This window comes from Coregonus clupeaformis, chromosome 10 (genome assembly GCF_020615455.1).
Source record: "Coregonus clupeaformis isolate EN_2021a chromosome 10, ASM2061545v1, whole genome shotgun sequence".
Taxonomy (NCBI): domain Eukaryota; kingdom Metazoa; phylum Chordata; class Actinopteri; order Salmoniformes; family Salmonidae; genus Coregonus; species Coregonus clupeaformis.
In genome coordinates, this window is record NC_059201.1 from 14,790,331 (window position 1) to 14,805,820 (window position 15,490).

Sequence of the window (15,490 nt, forward strand, 5' to 3'; positions counted from 1 at the left end):
TTGTCTGGGTGGTGGTGAGGTCCTCAGGTGGAGGTGATCAAGAAGGCCTACCTGCAGGGAGAGGTGGAGTTTGAGGATCCCGAAGAGGACGACGACAGCGGGGAGGAGGAGGAGCATGATGCTGCCTCCCCCAGGAACGTGGGCCACAACATCTACATCTTGGCCCACCAGGTAGAGCATTTAGATACACATAGTTTTTTGGATAACCAACCATTTGATCCACAATTGATTGAAATTACATTCAACTATTGGACGCAACCTTTTGATCCAACCATTTGAGGTTCTCACACAACAGAGTCAGATGCAGTCTCGCCTGATATACTTCTCTCGAGCGATTTGACCCCTTATTTGACTTTGACCCCTGTAGTTGGCACGCCACAACAAGGAGCTGCAGGTGATGCTGAAACCAGGAGGGACCAACGGAGAGGGAGACGAGGCTCTGGAGTTCTACGCCAAACACACTGCTCAGATAGAGGTCAGTGACATCAGCCAAACACACTCACACAGTGTATCTTTAACTGTCATTGACAAACAAAAAATGCTTTTGCCATAGTGCAGTGTTTCATAATACTGGTCCTGGGGACCCAAAGGGGTGTTAGTGCTAGGGCAAAAACCAATATATTCACCCCTTTGGGTCCCCAGGACCAGGATTGCCATAGAGGGATTTCAGTTCCTCTTAATCTGATATGGCTTAATGGGAATTCTCAAAAGCCTGGAGCTAAATTACACTGTCCAGCCACATGAGTGCTCTCCAACCAGGGGCTTGGTGGCTGGTCCACCCCACACCCATAGAGCTGACTGTGACTGAGTGTGTTCCTGTGTGTGTCCTCCTCCCAGATTGTGCGTCATGACCGCACCATGGAGGAGATAGTGTTCCCTGTGCCCAACATCTGTGAGTTCCTGACCTGTGAGTCCAAACTGAGGGTGTACTACACCACTGAGAGGGACGAGCAGGGCAGCAAGATCAATGACTTCTTCCTCAGCGCAGAGGACCTCTTCAATGAAATGAACTGGCAGAAGAAACTACGAGGTAGCTAGCTCTTCCAAATGGCTTCTCAGAATGGTTTAACTCATTTATATTACTCTACTTCCTCTGACATTTGACTGCATTAACTGGATGCAGTCAAAAGAAAACATTTAATAAAAAGTTCACAAAAATATATGAAAAAATTGCCAAGTGGTATGTTATGCCAAAACTTCGTAGTGATTCCTAGTGAACTAATAATGTGACCCAGAGGAGCTGTCGCAGGGCTAGTATTAAGAGAGCCAGTGTCATCCTCTCACTGTTTTGACAGAAGTTAGCGTTTCACTATTGGGTAATTCCATTTGAATTCAATCACTTTTTGACAGCATCCCTTTTGATTTAAACAAAACTTTACATACACATTTGCCCATGGAAGAAGTGGTCAGAAAGTGACTTTTTGGACCTGAATGCCAAAACATTCAGGAGATAAAAGTGCTCAAAGTTGACCCATTTTGCATACCATACCATGAGACGTCTTCATCACTAGAAAAGATAAACGTTTAAGTTTGATATAATGTAAAAGCTTCCAAGCAGGGTTGTCAAACAATTTTCTAATTTCTTTAAAAAATATATTTTAAAAAATGACATTTTTAAACCTTTAAATGGATACTTTGGATTTTGCCAATGAGGCTCTTTATCTACTTCTCCAGAGTCACATTTTTATGGGATCCACTGGAAGTCTATGGGTATCGACTAGCATTCTAGCAGATACCCATAGACTTCCAGCTAACGTTAGTTAGCATTGGCTCGCAAAACTACCTCCAACTTCCTTCATACTGGACACAGAGACATAAAAATGGTATCCACGAGGTCATCTGACTCTGGGAAAGTAGATAAAGGGCCTCATTGCCAAAATCCCAAAGTATCCCTTAAACGTCAATTTTCTAAAAACACTTAAATTCCTATATCTTTTTATATTTGCATATGTTGTAGCTTAGACCCTACTTTACATTATCTGAGGTTTTTGTGTTGTGCCCACCATTGGTTGAGACACAACATGCTCTAGCCCTTCAGACAACTGCAATTTAGGTGGTACACCATTGACATTTTAATGTAATTGAAATTTTTACTTAATTAATTACTACGACAAAGATGGCCGCCGGTCCACCCACCGTCGAATGTCAACGTAAATGGTCATGTCTATTCTATTATCTATATTTCTATGATTTCAATAGGTTTCCTATGGAGGATTGACAGTATATACACTGCTCAAAAAAATTAAGGGAACACTAAAATAACACATCCTAGATCTGAATGAATGAATGAAATAATCTTATTAAATACTTTTTTCTTTACATAGTTTAATGTGCTGACAACAAAATCACACAAAAATTATCAATGGAAATCAAATTTATCAACCCATGGAGGTCTGGATTTGGAGTCACCCTCAAAATTAAAGTGGAAAACCACACTACAGGCTGATCCAACTTTTATGTAATGTCCTTAAAACAAGTCAAAATGAGGCTCAGTAGTGTGTGTGGCCTCCACGTGCCTGTATGACCTCCCTACAACGCCTGGGCATGCTCCTGATGAGGTGGTGGATGGTCTCCTGAGGGATCTCCTCCCAGACCTGGACTAAAGCATCCGCCAACTCCTGGACAGTCTGTGGTGCAACGTGGCATTGGTGGATGGAGCGAGACATGATGTCCCAGATGTGCTCAATTGGATTCAGGTCTGGGGAACGGGCGAGTCCATAGCATCAATGCCTTCCTCTTGCAGGAACTGCTGACACACTCCAGCCACATGAGGTCTAGCATTGTCTTGCATTAGGAGGAACCCAGGGTCAACCGCACCAGCATATGGTCTCACAAGGGGTCTGAGGATCTCATCTCGGTACCTAATGGCAGTCAGGCTACCTCTGGCGAGCACATGGAGGGCTGTGTGGCCCCCCAAATAAATGCCACCCCACACCATGACTGACCCACCGCCAAACCGGTCATGCTGGAGGATGTTGCAGGTAGCAGAACGTTCTCCACGGCGTCTCCAGACTCTGTCACGTCTGTCACATGTGCTCAGTGTGAACCTGCTTTCATCTGTGAAGAGCACAGGGCGCCAGTGGCGAATTTGCCAATCTTGGTGTTCTCTGGCAAATGCCAAACGTTCTGCACGGTGTTGGGCTGTAAGCACAACCCCCACCTGTGGACGTCGGGCCCTCATACCACCCTCATGGAGTCTGTTTCTGACCGTTTGAGCAGACACATGCACATTTGTGGCCTGCTGGAGGTCATTTTGCAGGGATCTGGCAGTGCTCCTCCTTGCACAAAGGCGGAGGTAGCAGTCCTGCTGCTGGGTTGTTGCCCTCCTACGGCCTCCTCCACGTCTCCTGATGTACTGGCCTGTCTCCTGGTAGCGCCTCCATGCTCTGGACACTACGCTGACAGACACAGCAAACCTTCTTGCCACAGCTCGCATTGATGTGCCATCCTGGATGAGCTGCACTACCTGAGCCACTTGTGTGGGTTGTAGACTCCGTCTCATGCTACCACTAGAGTGAAAGCACCGCCAGCATTCAAAAGTGACCAAAACATCAGCCAGGAAGCATAGGAACTGAGAAGTGGTCTGTGGTCACCACCTGCAAAACCACTCCTTTATTGGGAGTGTCTTGCTAATTGCCTATAATTTCCACCTGTTGTCTATTCCATTTGCACAACAGCATGTGAAATGTATTGTCAATCAGTGTTGCTTCCTAAGTGGACAGTTTGATTTCACAGAAGTGTGATTGACTTGGAGTTACATTGTGTTGTTTAAGTGTTCCCTTTATTTTTTTGAGCAGTGTAAATTAAAACAACAAATATTCCCATTCAAGTCCACATTCTCTGATGTGTGGACCTCCAACCATCTTTGTGGTACCAATTGAAAGTGGACATTTAAATTGTATTTGCATTTTAGTACATTTATAAACCAAAACAAGAGACCCACCCAGTATTCAAGAGCATATTGTGTCAGCTGATGGCGGGCACAACACAAAAAACCTTGGATGATGTAAAATAGGGTCTAAGCTTCAACATATGCAAATATGAAACAAATCTGAGTTTAAGCGTTTTTAGATGGTTGACGTTTGTTAAGAAATTTCATAATCTATTTTTTAAATGTTTTTTTAAAATAAATTTTTTAAAGTAGTTTGACAACCCTGTACGTAAGCTTTTAAATTATATAAATCTTAACCGTTTATCTTTTGAATATCTTGGGGTGTGCAAAATAGGTCAACCTTGAGCACCTTTATCTCTTGAATGTTTTAACATTCAGGTCCAAAAAGTCACTTTCTGAGCATTTCTACAATGGGCAAATATGTATGGAAGGTTTCGTTCGATTCAAAGGGGGTGCGGTCAAAAAGTGATTGAATTGAAATGGATTTACCCTAATAGCTCTTCTTTCCACTGTGTGTCTGTCAGTGGGCTGTAGGGGCTTTCCACTGAGCCGTGAAACATCTGTAACTGTATGAATCACTACTAAGTGCACACACGCACACACATACACACACACACACATGCCTAAACACTTTTTCCTCACTGTCAGACAAGCGAGAAAAGTCCCTCTCATCTAGTTCTTCTTTTCCAATTAAACCAAACTGAATCAGAATAGCCACACCACAATTGCGTCTATAAACTGTGCCAACAGGCCAGATTGACTGTCAGCTGTGGGGAGGGTACAAGCAGTCTCAGCACAGGAAAGGTTACAGTGACATGTCTAAATGTTGTGCTCCTCACCGGTGTCCTAAACCAACATGAACCGCAGTAAAAGTATCATATATGTTCATTGAACATTTCATTCTATTATAAGAATGTATTTGTAATTTAATACTGAGCTGTTCTATTGTTGCACACTTACAGTACGAGGCACTGATACACTGTATCATACAGCGCTCAGCCACACACACCACTGGCCTCCAGCTATACAGTTGACGTCGGAAGTTTACATACATTTAGGTCATTAAAACTCGTTTTTCAACCACTCCACAAATTTCTTGTTAACAAACTATAGTTTTGGCAAGTCAGTTAGGACATCTACTTTGTGAATGACACAAGTAATTTTTCAACAATTGTTTACAGACAGATTATTTCACTTATAATTCACTGTATCACAATTCCAGTTGGTCAGAAGTTTACATACACTAAGTTGACTGTGCCTTTAAACAGCTTGGAAAAGTCCAGAAAATTATGTCATGGCTTTAGAAGCTTCTGATAGGCTAATTGACATAATTTGAGTCAATTGGAGGTGTACCTGTGGATGTATTTCAAGGCCTACCTTCAAACTCAGTGCCTCTTTGCTTGACATCATGGGAAAATCAAAATAAATCTGCCAAGACCTCAGAAAACAAATTGTACACCTCCACAATTCTGGTTCATCCTTGGGAGCAATTTCCAAATGCCTGAAGGTACCACGTTCATCTGTACAAACAATAGTATGCAAGTATAAACACCATGGGACCATGCAGCTGTCATACCACTCAGGAAGGAGACGCGTTCTGTCTCTTAGAGATTAACGTACTTTGGTGCGAAAAGTGCAAATCAATCCTTGTGAAGATGCTGGAGGAAACAGGTACAAAAGTGTATATATATATCCACAGTAAAATGAGTCCTATATCGACATAACCAGAAAGGCCGCTCAGCAAGGAAGAAGCCACTGCTCCAAAACCGCCATAAAAAAGCCAGACTACGGTTTGCAACTGCACATGGGGACAAAGATCGTACTTTTTGGAGAAATGTCCTCTGGTCTGATTAAACAAAAATAGAACTGTTTGGCCATAATGACCATCGTTATGTTTGGAGGAAAAAGGGGGCACTTGCAAGCCGAAGAACACCATCCCAACCGTGAAGCACGGGGGTGGCAGCATCATGCTGTGGTGCTTTGCTGCAGGAGGGACTGGTGCACTTCACAAAATAGATGGCATCATGAGGAAGGAATATTATGTGGATATATTGAAGCAACATCTCAAGACATCAGTCAGGAAGTTAAAGCTTGGTCGCAAATGGGTCTTGCAAATGGACAATGACCCCAAGCATACTTCCAAAGTTGTGGCAAAATGGCTTAAGGACAACAAAGTCAAGGTATTGGAATGGCCATCACAAAGCCCTGACCTCAATTCTATAGAAAATGTGTGGGCAGAACTGAAAATGCGTGTGTGTGAGCAAGGAGGCCTACAAACCTGACTCAGTTACACCAGCTCTGTCAGGAGGAATGGGCCAAAATTCACCCAACGTATTGTGGGAAGCTTGTGGAAGGCTACCCAAAATGTTTGACCCAAGTTAAAACAATTTCAAGGCAATGCTACCAAGAGTGTATGTAAGCTTCTGACCCACTGGGAATGTGATGAAAGAAATAAAAGTTGAAATAAATCATTCTCTCTACTATTATTCTAACATTTCACATTCTTAAAATAAAGTGGTGGTCCTAACTGACCTAAGACAGGGAATTTTTACTAGGATTAAATGTCAGGAATTGTGAAAAACTGAGTTTAAATGTATTTGGCTAAACTGTATGTAAACTTCCGACTTCAACTGTACATACTACAGGATATACAGAGCCTGCTGTACAGTTTCAAACCAATCAAGGTGTAACATCAAGTTCATGTTCACCCCCCCTCTCTCTCGCTCTCTCTCTCTCTCTCAATTAAATGAAATGTGCTTTATTGGCATGACGTAATAATGTACATATTGCCAAAGCTTACTTTTGATATTTACAGTATTAACATCAAAAAAATAATAATAATCAATATTGTCAACGGGACAACAGTAACAATAACCAAGGGTCAAAATAACCATTGAACAATAACAATATAAAGGACATTTTGTCAGGAAATGCAGCTCTGTCTCAGGTTCTGCTGTGGTGCAGTGGTTGCACAGCCTTTCCTCTACAGGGAGCCAGGTTTTCCTGTGTCTACCCTTCTCAATGGCAAGGCTGTGCTCACTGAGCCTGCACTTTGTCATGGTTTTTCTAAGGTTTTGATCAGTAACCATGTTCAAATAGTTAGCCATGGTGTACTGTCGATTTAGGGCCAGATAGCACTGCATTTTACCTTGTGCTTGTGTTTCCCAATAAGCAATGTAGTTTAGAACAGGTTTGTGAACTCAGCCCCAGGACCAGCTGGATGAGGGGACTCTTTTCTTTGCTCAGCTCTTGGCATTGCAGGGTTTGGTAATGATATGAGAGCGGGTCACTGTATTTTATATGTTTCCAAATCTTCATTGCTCTTTTTTGAGTTTTTATTATTAGTGGATATTGACCTAATTCTGCCCTGCATGCATTGTTTGTAGTTTTCCTCTGGACATGTAGGAGAATCTTACAGAACTCTGCATGTAGGGTTTCAATGGGTTTTTTGTCCCATTTGGTGAAATCTTGGTTTGCAAGTGGACCCCACACCTCGCTGCCATAAAGTGTACAGTGATGGAAAAAAGTATTTGATCCCCTGCTGATTTTGTACATTTGCCCACTGACAAAGACATGATCTTTCTATAATTTTAATGGTAGGTTTATTTGAACAGTGAGAGACAGAATAACAACAAAAAAATCTAGAAAAATCCATGTCAAAAATGTTATATTGATTTGCATTTTAATGAGGGAAATAAGTATTTGACCCCTCTGCAAAACATGACTTAGTACTTGGTGGCAAAACCCTTGTTGGTAATCACAGAGGTCAGATGTTTGTTGTAGTTGGCCACCAGGTTTGCACACATCTCAGGAGGGATTTTGTCCCACTCCTCTTTGCAGATCTTCTCCAAGTCATTAAGGTTTTGAGCCTGACGTTTGGCAACTCGAACCTTCAGCTCCCTCCACAGATTTTCTATGGGATTAAGGTCTGGAGACTGGCTAGGCCACTCCAGGACCTTAATGTTCTTCTTCTTGAGCCACTCCTTTGTTGCCTTGGCCATGTGTTTTGGGTAATTGTCATGCTGGAATACCCATCCACGACTCATTTTCAATGCCCTGGCTGAGGGAAGGAGGTTCTCTCCCAAGATTTGACGGTACATGGCCCCGTCCATCGTCCCTTTGATGCGGTGAAGTTGTCCTGTCCCCTTAGCAGAAAAACACCACCTTAGCATAATGTTTCCACCTCCATGTTTGACGGTGGGGATGGTGTTCTTGGGGTCATAGGCAGCATTCCTCCTCCTCCAAACACGGTGAGTTGAGTTGATGCCAAAGAGCTCGATTTTGGTCTCATCTAACCACAACACTTCACCCAGTTCTCCTCTGAATCATTCAGATGTTCATTGGCAAACTTCAGACGGGCCTGTATATGTGCTTTCCGGAGCAGGGGGACCATGCTGGCGCTGCAGGATTTCAGGCCTTCACGGCGTAGTGTGTTACCAATTGTTTTCTTGGTGACTATGGTCCCAGCTGCCTTGAGATCATTGACAAGATCCTCCCGTGTAGTTCTGGGCTGATTCCTCACCGTTCTCATGATCATTGCAACTCCACGAGGTGAGATCTTGCATGGAGCCCCAGGCCGAAGGAGATTGACAGTTCTTTTGTATTTCTTCCATTTGCGAATAATCGCACCAACTGTTGTCACCTTCTCACCAAGCTGCTTGGCGATGGTCTTGTAGCCCATTCCAGCCTTGTGTAGGTCTACAATCTTGTCCCTGACATCCTTGGGGAGCTCTTTAGTCTTGGCCATGGTGGAGAGTTTGGAATCTGATTGATTGATTGCTTCTGTGGACAGGTGTCTTTTATACAGGTAACAAGCTGAGATTAGGAGCACTCCCTTTAAGAGTGTGCTCCTGATCTCAGCTCGTTACCTGTATAAAAGACACCTGGGAGCCAGAAATCGTTCTGATTGAGAGGGGGTCAAATACTTATTTCCCTCATTAAAATCAATTTATAACATTTTTGACATGCGTTTTTCAGGATTTTTTTGTTGTTATTCTGTCTCACTGTTCAAATAAACCTACCATTTAAAAATTATAGACTGATCATTTCTTTGTCAATGGGCAAATGTACAAAATCAGCAGGGGATCAAATACTTTTTTCCCTCACTGCAATTGGTTCAATGACACATTCAATTAGTTTTAGCCCTATTTTAATAGGGATTTCAATTTAATTCATTTTTTAATGGCGTAGAATGCCCTGCGTGCTTTCTCTCTCAGTTCATTCACTGCATCATTAAGGTGTCCAGTTGAGCTTATTTTTAAACCTAAGTAATTGTAGTGTGTGCAGTACTCTATATATTTTTTACCAATTGAGAACTTTAGTCTAATTCCCTGAGATCTGGATCTTCTCTGGAAAATCATAATTTTAGTATTTTGGGGGTTTACTGCCAGGGCCCAGGTCTGGCAGTACTGCTCTAGTAGGTCCAGGCTCTGCTGTAGACCATGTGCTGTAGGTGACAGCAGGCATAGGTCATCTGCGAAGAGCAGACATTTAACCTCTGAATTGTGGAGACTAACACCAGGGGCTGAGGATTTTTCTAAAATAGTGGCCAATTCATTGATGTAAGTATTGAAGAGTGCAGGGCTCAGATTGCAACCCTGGCGAAGGCCCCGCCCCTGGTTAAAGAATTCAGTTATTTTCTTGCCAATTCTGATGCTGCACGTATTGCCAGGGTTGCAATACTGGCAAAAACACATTGATTGAATTATGTCATATGTTTTACCCCCTACACCACTTTCAATAACTTTGTAGAACAGTCCTGTATGCCAAATAGAATGAAATGCTTTTTGGAAGTCGATAAAGCAAGCGTACATTTTGGTATTATTTTGGTGGACATTTTTATCTATCAGGGTGTGTAGGGTGTAAATATGATCGGGCGTGTGATGTTTTGGTATAAATCCAATTTGGCTTTTACTCAAGACATTGTGCTTAGTAAGGAAGTTTAGAACTCTTACAATTAGAATACCACAGAAACCTTCCCCAGGTTACTGTTCACACAAATGCTTCTGTAATTGTTAGGGTCCAATTTGTCTCCGTTCTTAAATATTGGGGTTATGAGTCCTTGATTCCAGATGTCAGGGAAATAACCTACACTCAGGATCAAATTAAACCGTTTTAATATAGCCAATTGACATTTTTCACTGGTGAATTTGAGCATCTCATTTAGGATGCCATCAGGTCTTCATGCTTTTTTTAAATTTGAGGGCCTGAAGTTTCTTATAGAGCTCCTGGTCAGTAATAGGGGATTCCAATGGATTTTGATTGCCCTTTATAGCTTTTTCTAATCCATTAAACTTTTCATGAATTTGGCATTGTTCTGCGTTTGTGTCAATTTGAACGGTGTTGTAGAGTGTTTTAAAATGGGTACTGCTATATGTCACCATTTTTATCGCAAATCTTTTTGTTGTTGCCAGAAGTTGTTTGTGTTTATGGACTCCTCAATTAGTGTCAGGTGCTTGCTGTTGTACTGTGCTTTTTTGGTTCTGAGTGTACGTTTATAGAGTTTTAAGGTCTCACAGTAATGAAGGTGTAATTCACCGTTATTTGTGTCTCTGTGCTTTTGGTTTGATAGTGTTCTAAGTTTTTTCCTTATAATTTTACAATCTGCATCAAACCAGTTGTCATCTGTGGTCTTTTATTTTTTTAATTTTTTAATCAATTTCAGTTGTGCTTCTTTTGCTATTTGCCTGAATATATAGTTTATGTTTTTTACTGCTAGATTGATGCCTTCTTTACTGTGAGTGAATGTGTTACCAGAAAGTTATCTAAGAGTGTTTGGATATTTTGGTTACTGGTTGCTTTCTGGTATTCTTCTGTGCTGTTTTGGGACCATCTGTATGAATTTCTGATGTTGTACAGCTTTCTCTCTCTCTCTCCCCTCTCTCTCTCTCTTTCTGTATCACTCACTCCCTCTCTCTTTCCTTTCTCTCTCTCTCTTTTCTCTCTTTTTTTCTTTTTGTCTCTCTCTCTCTCTCTCCACCCCCCCTCTCTCTCTCTCTACCTCTCTCTCTCCTCTAGCCCAGCCCGTGTTGTACTGGTGTTCCAGGAACATGTCATTTTGGAGTAACATCTCCTTCAACCTGGCCGTCCTCATGAACCTCCTGGTGGCCTTCTTCTACCCCCTGGAGGGGTTGCGTGAAGGTAAGTCACCTGCTAGCGACCCTGACCTTCGACCTTTACATTTTTTACAAACTTTACAGTAATGTACTGTTAAACCAACGTTTATTTGGAAGTTATGGTAACAAACTGTATATTTATTTACAGTAGCTTACAGGTAACTGGCTGCAAGTAAGATACTGTAAAAACAACAGGATTTTATTAAACAAATGAACCATTGTCTACACGCACTGTAGCTGGTCACTAGGGACATCATCTGTATCTTCAATCAGTGCTTAGACTATTCCCTGTACATGAAGGAGTTAAGAGATTTCAGGTTTCCGCTGTTTCCATTGCCGATTCTTTCATGTGTGTTGATGCCATGGTCTGTTTATGTGGGCACTCCGGCCCCGGCTGTGTTCCCCTCAGAGAGATCAAGCATGTTTGTATGTCCCTTTGAGGTGCTGCTGTAGAGCATAGGGTCAGTGGAAGGTTGTGTGAGCCGCACACACAACACTGAGGGCTGAAAACAGGAAGAACAGACGGCTCAGATCTCTTTGGTATGATCCAGCCCAGTTGCACTGTATCACTTGGACTTCTACATGTATCTCAGTGCAACTGGATGGCTAAGATTTTCTCCTTAGTGCTCTTTTGTAGGTGTTCCTAAGTGTTTGTAACACAGCTACTTTTGCACTATGGAACATTATGAGTGCACAACAACAGTAAATATTTCCAAACAGTGCACCAGTAAGTGCAGGGCATTCTGATCTTTGTGGTTCAGAAATACAAATATTTTAATTGTGACATTTTGGCCTCTGGAAAGTCACCCACAATCCTTTGCCTGGCCTTCCCTTCCCAAACTCCCCCTGACCCAGTGATCTCCTACCTTCCTTCCCCTCTGACTTATTGACCTGCTGAAAAAACCCAGCATAGACTGGTGAATAGCCTTCGTTGTGTTTTCACTGGTGACTAGCCTTTGTTGTGTGTTTGCTGGTGACTAGCCTTGGCTGTGTTTTGGACTCTGGGCGTACCAGCATATGCTGGTCACCCGCAAAACCAGCATCAAGTCAAATTATGCTCGCTTGCCAAGTGATGTCTCATTCCTATTGGAATCCAGCCTGAGTGGGGATATCTAACAATTGGAACTTTGATTCACCCAAAATATGCATTCAGAATGACTACTAGGCATAGAAAGTGAATGAATGCGACAACCTAAACTGGAAGAACCATTTCAGTGACGGGTACAATAAGTCCAACTAACAAATTGGATTAGTTTAGAAAAATGTGTGTTATTTATCTTTGTTTGCCATAATATCAATTAATTGATTACATAATCAATCAATGTACATGCAAAAACACAGCTATTGAAACAAATGATTCTACAAATCAAACTGCAATAGAGCATGCTGGGAAATATCATAATGATGGGCATGGTTTTGCAGATATATTTTTTTTTTTGGGGGGTTCTTTACTGCTATGATGGTTGTGAAGAACCATCCTGTTATTTCCCTCTCCACCATATTTTCCTTTTATGCAATGAAATACTACACTGTTAAAAAGTTCCTGTAATTTATGGTACACTACAGGCTACTGGTTGCACTGAAAGTAAGGTAAACAACAACAAGTTACTGAATTTTTACAGCTGAATAAATGTGTTGTTGCTGTAAAAGGTTAGTATGCTGCTGAATGCTGGTTACTTGAGATGATACCTCATTTGGGATTTGAATTCACAACCTCTCGGTTGCTAATGACCAGAATTTCCTGCTACGACATCAGGTCTGTGGGTATTACAAAGATTGCCCACACATTTAATGGCAAGAATACATTTCTGCACTTTGTTAAAATGTGCCCAGAATCAAGTCAATAATTGTCAGATTATCTGACAACACCAACGTAAAAATAGCAGTGCTCAGGGACACTTGATGTAAAGTGTGCATAAATGCTTTGGGGATTTGAACTTGCAAGCTTTTGGGTGGAAGTGCATTAATGTTTTAGCAGTGCCACCAGGCACATCTTTATTACGAAGAATGTATAACCACACACTCTCAATATTAGGATACAGTTAGGGTACAGTGTTGTTCCCTGCGGTACAAGAAAGTCAAAGGTACACATAAGGTACCTTCAGAAGTACACATAGGAACTTGCATGTTACTGGTCAGTTCCTTTTAGGGTACATGTGTGGATAAGCTAGTATAATGGTACATTTTTCTACCCAATATTTTGAATATAAGGTACTATCATCACTGCGCTTTGAAATGTAGGTGGGGCAATGTACCGATGGGGCTCGTTAGTATATTTGGGGTGGTGTTCTAATATATTTTTGCCAACTGTCAGTGGAAGTGTTTAGGTGGTTGATGGTTATGTTGTCAAGGGTTGAGTACCTCTTTAAACACTGTCAGTTCTGCAGTCTTTGTAAGAGCTTGTGACATTAAAGAGCTGCACTGTTAAGAGGTTACTGTGTAAGTTAGTTGCCTGGAAGTTGCTGTGAATTTTGTGTTACCCAATTGGCAACCAGATGTCAGTAAGTTATTGTAAAATTCACAGTAACTTAATAGCCAGTAACTGCTAGTAACTCATTGGCACCCAGATGTCGGTAAGTTATTGTAAAATGCACAGTAACTTACTTGCCAGAAGCTCAGTGTACCTTCACCGAACTTTCCTGATTACAAGAAAGCTTATAACATTAGTTGACAACTACTAAGCATTCTTTGTGATGAGCACACTTGGGACCCAGCCTTACCAGGCCACAACCTCTTGGTTGGCAGCAAACTGACCTTCCTGCCACACCATCAGGTCAGTGAGCGTGACAGAGATCAGCCCAAAAAACACAATGAAGGCTGGTCAGCAGTGAAAACATAACGAAGGCTGGTCACCAGCAAAAACACAATGAAGGCCGGTCACCAGCGAAAACACAACGAAGGCTGGTCTGCTAGCATAAACAGCTAGATCATGCTGGTCGGCCAGCAGAACCAGCTAGATCATGCTGGTCGGCCAGCAGAACCAGTTAGACCATGCTGGTCAGACCAGCTTGACCAGCATGGACCAGCTTGAAATGGTATATGCAGTTTTTTTCAGCAGAGTGAACTCTGACCTCTAGTCACCTGACTGGGATCAGGACCACAGGCTAAAACACTCTCTTGCTCTCTCACTCACAGTGTGTCTGTGTGTGCGTTTCCCGCCCTACAGTACAGTAGAGCTGTGTGAAGAGGGTGAGGGTATCACGTGAGGCCTCACATACCTTTGGCCTGGTTCTTGTGTCCCATCCCCAATATTTTTTGGGGTGGGATACACACACACACCCCTCCAGCAGTGCATGCAGCCCCCAGGCAGTCAGTACAACCCTCTTTCAGTAGAATATTTATAGAGGCAGCAGTAGTTATGTAAGTGGCACCTGTCATGTAATCTCTACGGGGGGGGGTTACTGTCATTCTCTCTCTCTCACTTGCACTCTCGCTGTCTCCCCTCTTTCTTTTTCTTTTTCTTTTTCTTTTCCATTTATTTTTTGCTCCTCTTCCTCCTTTACCTCTGTCTTCCCTCTCTCTCTTATCACTTTCTACCTCTTCTCTCTACTTCTCCCTCTCTCTCTTTCCCCAATTTTGTTCTGCCTTAATTTCCCACCCCCGTTCCTACGCATGCACACACACAGGCTGGGAATTGCCAGGGACCTCATGATACGATATTATCACAATACTTAGGTGCCGATACGATATGTATTACGATTCTCATGATTCTATATGTAGTGCGGTTCAATATTGCGATTTGATGTTCCAAACATATTGCTCACTATATGTCTGCTGCAGAGAGACGAGAGAGCATAAGAAAATGAGTTTTGGTCAGTCATGGAAATAAAACTGCTGAAAACATGTTGGCTCACTATTTAAAAAGAAAATGGAAAATACTGGAGTTATGGAGCAGCTACTTTTTTTAATTTTACAAATCGATACAGTATCAATATACTGTAATACCATCCAAAATAATATTGCGATATGTAACTGTATCGATTTCACCCCCTCCCCCCCATCACTAACACACACATACACACACCTGCCAGTAGTAAGCTCCTGGTTTAGTGAATGGGGCTGGTTACAGAACCAGGTCTTTGTGTGGCACTTTTTTACTGGCCTGGTTCAGGTTGGGGTAGTGGTGTGGTGTGGTGGGGTGGGGTGGGGTGGGGTGGGGGGGACTGCTGGTGCTGGTGGGGTTGCGGTTGGTTCAGTGGTACTGACGGCGGAGCCACATGAAACCATGTGACTGTCACATTAATCCAGGGTTTACCCCGGGATCAAGGGGAGCGTCAGGTAGGCTTCTCTCTAAAGCCCCGCTAAGGAAAACACACTCAAAGGTGTGTCCTACTTTTTTAGGGTTATGTAATGTGCTCTGTTTGAGTTAAAGGTGCCGCTCCTCAAAGCCCCCAGGTGGCTGCTGGTAGTCAGAGGTCAGAGAAAAGCCTCTTGGTCTTAATGCTTTAAAGTGCATAGTCATTCTCATTCTTAAGACATTTTA

General features: G+C 42.4%; 1 protein-coding gene across 3 annotated transcripts in view; it reads left to right on the forward strand.

The window, feature by feature from the left end:
• The window catches only part of LOC121575199 (inositol 1,4,5-trisphosphate receptor type 1), a 147,428-nt gene that overhangs the window by 110,297 nt on the left and 21,641 nt on the right, over positions 1-15,490 (forward strand). For all 3 annotated transcript variants that reach the window (XM_045222859.1, XM_045222860.1, XM_045222858.1), the window contains 4 exons: positions 28-171; positions 368-475; positions 838-1,030; positions 10,910-11,032. In XM_045222859.1, the coding sequence (XP_045078794.1) occupies positions 28-171; positions 368-475; positions 838-1,030; positions 10,910-11,032 (568 nt within the window). The remainder of the gene's footprint in view (positions 1-27; positions 172-367; positions 476-837; positions 1,031-10,909; positions 11,033-15,490) is intronic.